The following is a 3,414-nucleotide window of genomic DNA, read 5'->3' as shown; positions in this document are numbered from 1 at the left end:
AGGTGCTGCTGTGTGAGGTGGTGGGGGGAGGTGTGCTGTGTGAGGTGGTTGGGAGAGGTGGTGGGGGGAGTGCGCTGTAGGGTGATTGAGGAGAGTGCACTGTGAGGGGAGGTGGGCGAGGTGCGCTGTGAAGGGAGGTGGGGGGAGTGTGCTGTGTAGCGTGGTGGGGGGAGGTGTGCTGTGTAGGGAGGTGGGGGGAGTGCGCTTGTAGGTGGGTGGGGGGAGTGTGCTGTGTTGTGAAGTGAGGCACACTGTGCTGTGTGCCATGAGTTAGGAAAGGAGGAGGAAGGCAGAAAGGCAGCTCTATGTGCAGAGGTGGGCAGTGGTGTTGGCTGGACCTGGGCTTGAATTTTGGTGGTCACTAGTTAGGTTTCTGTCTCCAGCTAAGCTGCAGACCTCTATTTCCTCCTCCGTGCAATGGGAATAACAGCAGTGTTCTCATAGGGCTGTCGTTAGGATTAATGGAATAATCCACTATTGAGCTTATTAGCACTGTGCCTGGTACACAGCAGCCGTCTAATCTGCTGGGCCCTCCCTGATGAGGCTGGGGTCAAGGGAAGGAAAGGGCTTTGGACTCCAGGGAAATAGCCACCTTCTTCCTCTTCTCCCAGGGAACCCAGTTTGGCCAGTGGGATACTGCTGGTTTTGAGAACGAAGACCAGAAACTGAAATTTCTCAGACTTATGGGTGGCTTCAAAAACTTGTCCCCTCCGTTCAACCGCGCCCCCAGCACGACTGCAAGGCCCAACATGGCCCTCAGCAAGAAGGCGGCTGACAGCCTGCAGCAGAATCTGCAGCGGGACTAGGATCGGGCCATGAGCTGGAAGTGCAGCCGCGGAGCCGGCCTTGGCTTCTCCACTGCCCCCAACAAGATCTTTTACATTGACAGGAACGCTTCCAAGTCAGTCAAGCTGGAAGATTAAACTCGAGAGTTTTGTCCCCCAAAACTGCCACAATTGCTTTATTACATTTATGCTGGAGATTATAAATTTCTTTTTGTGAAAAATCAGATCTTGGTGATGACCTCCAGCAGCAGGATATAAATAACTCCCATAAGCTTAGCGTTCCAGTAATGGAACAGTAGGCATGAATAGTTTATTCAGTTGTGCAAATGAAAGCCGTCTGACAGTTGGCTCACATTGAACACCTGTGGAGATTAAGGACAAGGACAACTATCTTGATGGGCTTGGATGAACTGGGGTGGGGCAGCTCCTATTTCGGGAGCCAGGAGAACGAGTGAGTGGCTAAAACCTCCTGTTTTCTGTGTTAAACATTCCGTCCGTGTTTGAGACATCGGTATGTACAGTTAACCTTTGTTGAGTGTTTAGCAGGTGCTAGGCAAATACTAGTGTTTTCCATAATGTATTTAATCTTCATAATTATAAAATGGGTGCTATTATTAGCCCCATCTTATAGATGAGGCAAGTGAGGTTCAGGGATAAAGTAATAAAATTGCCTGGGGTCACCCAGCCACTAAGTGCAGGGTGTTGTACTTTTGTACCCGAAGCTCTAAGTTCTCTATTCGCCACTCTGAATGTTCCCTTTAGGGAATTTCCACCAGAATCCTCGTTGGGGATTGAAATGTCTTTAGACTGAGGAAAAAGTTTTATGACAAGTCTGCATCTCTGATAAAAAGTGGAGTGAATGAGGAACGGAGAATTGCAAGCTCCTTTTCCTTCCTTTTCCTTTCCCCTGTCATAGAGCAGCTATGAGTTGTCTCTCATAGCTGAGAGGTGTCTGAGTTGTTGCCAAACACGTGGCTGAGCTGCTGCTGCTGCTGCTGGAAAATGTGCCTCTAAACCCGTCCTGCCTTTTCACTGGCCTCCCTTTGGCCCTAAATGCTGAGGTAGGATTTTGTCTTTTTGTGCTTTGACTGGATTCTGAACAAGGCATTTTAGGAAGAGTGGTTAGTCCTGCAAATGAACCAATGACAGATTCCCAGGGACGTGTGTGTGTGTGTGTGTTTTGAGATAGGGTCTCACTCTGTCACCCAGGCTGGAGTGTAGTGGCATATCATGGCTTATTGCAACAACTACCTATCCAGGTTAAGCGATCCTCCCACCTCAGCCTCCCAAGTAGCTGGGCTGTAAGTGTGCACCATAACAACCAGCTAGTTTTTTAAATTTTTTTAGAGATGGGGTCTCACTGTATTGTCCAGGCTGGTCCCAGACTCTTGGACTCAACTCATCCTCCTGCCTCCGCCCCCCAGTGCTGGGATCACAGGTGTGAGCCACCGTGTCCAGCCCCAGGGATGTATCTGATGAGATTCTTTTTTATCACAAGAGAATCCCAGGTGACTTCTGTAGGTGGGTATTGAATGCCAGGAGGAGATGAACATGTGGAGATGACACGGGAAGTTGCCTCATTAGCTGTTGGGACGGTGTTTCCAAGTCTGGACTCTGCAGAAAGCCTCAGAGAGCTCCAGGTCCAGTGGCTGAGGTCACACATGACTGACTGTGACCACCTTCTTTCCATTCACGTAGCTTTTTGCATCCCAAAAGACAGGTTCTGACTGGGACATTTTCATGATCGTTCAGCCTGTACATGCCTCCTACAGACATCCCAGCCCAGGCAGGCCTCGATGGCCAGAAAGTTCAGTCTCACGTGGCAGGAAGGCCTGATGAGAGCCTGGTTCAGCAGCCCGTCAAGGAAGCATTATCTTCATCATCCCCAGTGTTGGCTTTATCAAGGCCAGTACAAAGATGGCAGTAACAGTTCCAGGCAGCGTATCAAGACCCTAGAACATTCCAGAGGAAGAAAAGCCTTTTTGTGTCTCAAGGAAACTTCCAGAAGCCTCCATTGCCGGGCAATGAGTCATCTGCCCATACCTGCACCCACCCCTGTCATGGGAAGGGTGCTGATTCCCCTCAGTCAAAAAGAGTGGATGCTGGTAAGGTGGCCATGGTGTCCACAGCTGCCCACTGGGCACAGGTGAGGCAGGCACTTCAGACGGTTTCCCTGGCTCTGAGCCCTGACCCACAAGCGTTGGCCAGGTCAGTAGTTGTACAAGTGTGTGCTACAAGGACCTACTTGGGCCACTTCCCTCAGGACGTGAACTTGGCCTGCCTTTCTTTCCTGGATTCAACCTTGAGGTACATAATGGGAGAGGCCGTGGAAAGCCCAGGAGGCAGTGTTCTGGATTTGAGTGGGTGCCTTCTGGGCACCTCCTCCTTTGATGGAGAAACAAATCCCTCCTGAGCTTGAGCAACACTATAGGAATGTGCCTGGTGTAAACAGGAACCAGCCGTTTCGTTTCTTTTTTTTTTTAGATGGAGTCTCACACGGTTGCCCAGGCTGGGGTGTAGTGGCATGATCTAGGCTCATTGTAACCCCTGCTTCCTGGGTTCAAGTGATTCTCGTGCCTCAGCCCCCTGAGTAGCTGGAATCAGCCATTTCTTTCTTTTTTTTTTTTTT

At 50.2% G+C, this 3,414-nt stretch overlaps 1 protein-coding gene across 1 annotated transcript in view; it reads left to right on the top strand.

The window, feature by feature from the left end:
- The window catches only part of KNOP1 (lysine-rich nucleolar protein 1), a 13,028-nt gene extending 12,105 nt beyond the window's left edge, over window positions 1-923 (top strand). The window contains 1 exon segment of the mRNA XM_011931861.1: window positions 612-923. Coding sequence (XP_011787251.1) covers window positions 612-923 — 312 coding nt within the window.
- The last annotated feature ends 2,491 nt before the right edge of the window (window positions 924-3,414 follow it).

This window comes from Colobus angolensis, unplaced genomic scaffold, assembly GCF_000951035.1.
Source record: "Colobus angolensis palliatus isolate OR3802 unplaced genomic scaffold, Cang.pa_1.0 Scaffold92, whole genome shotgun sequence".
In the NCBI taxonomy this organism is placed as follows: domain Eukaryota; kingdom Metazoa; phylum Chordata; class Mammalia; order Primates; family Cercopithecidae; genus Colobus; species Colobus angolensis.
Note: the sequence above shows the minus strand (reverse complement) of the source record. Positions and strands in the feature narration are given on the sequence as shown.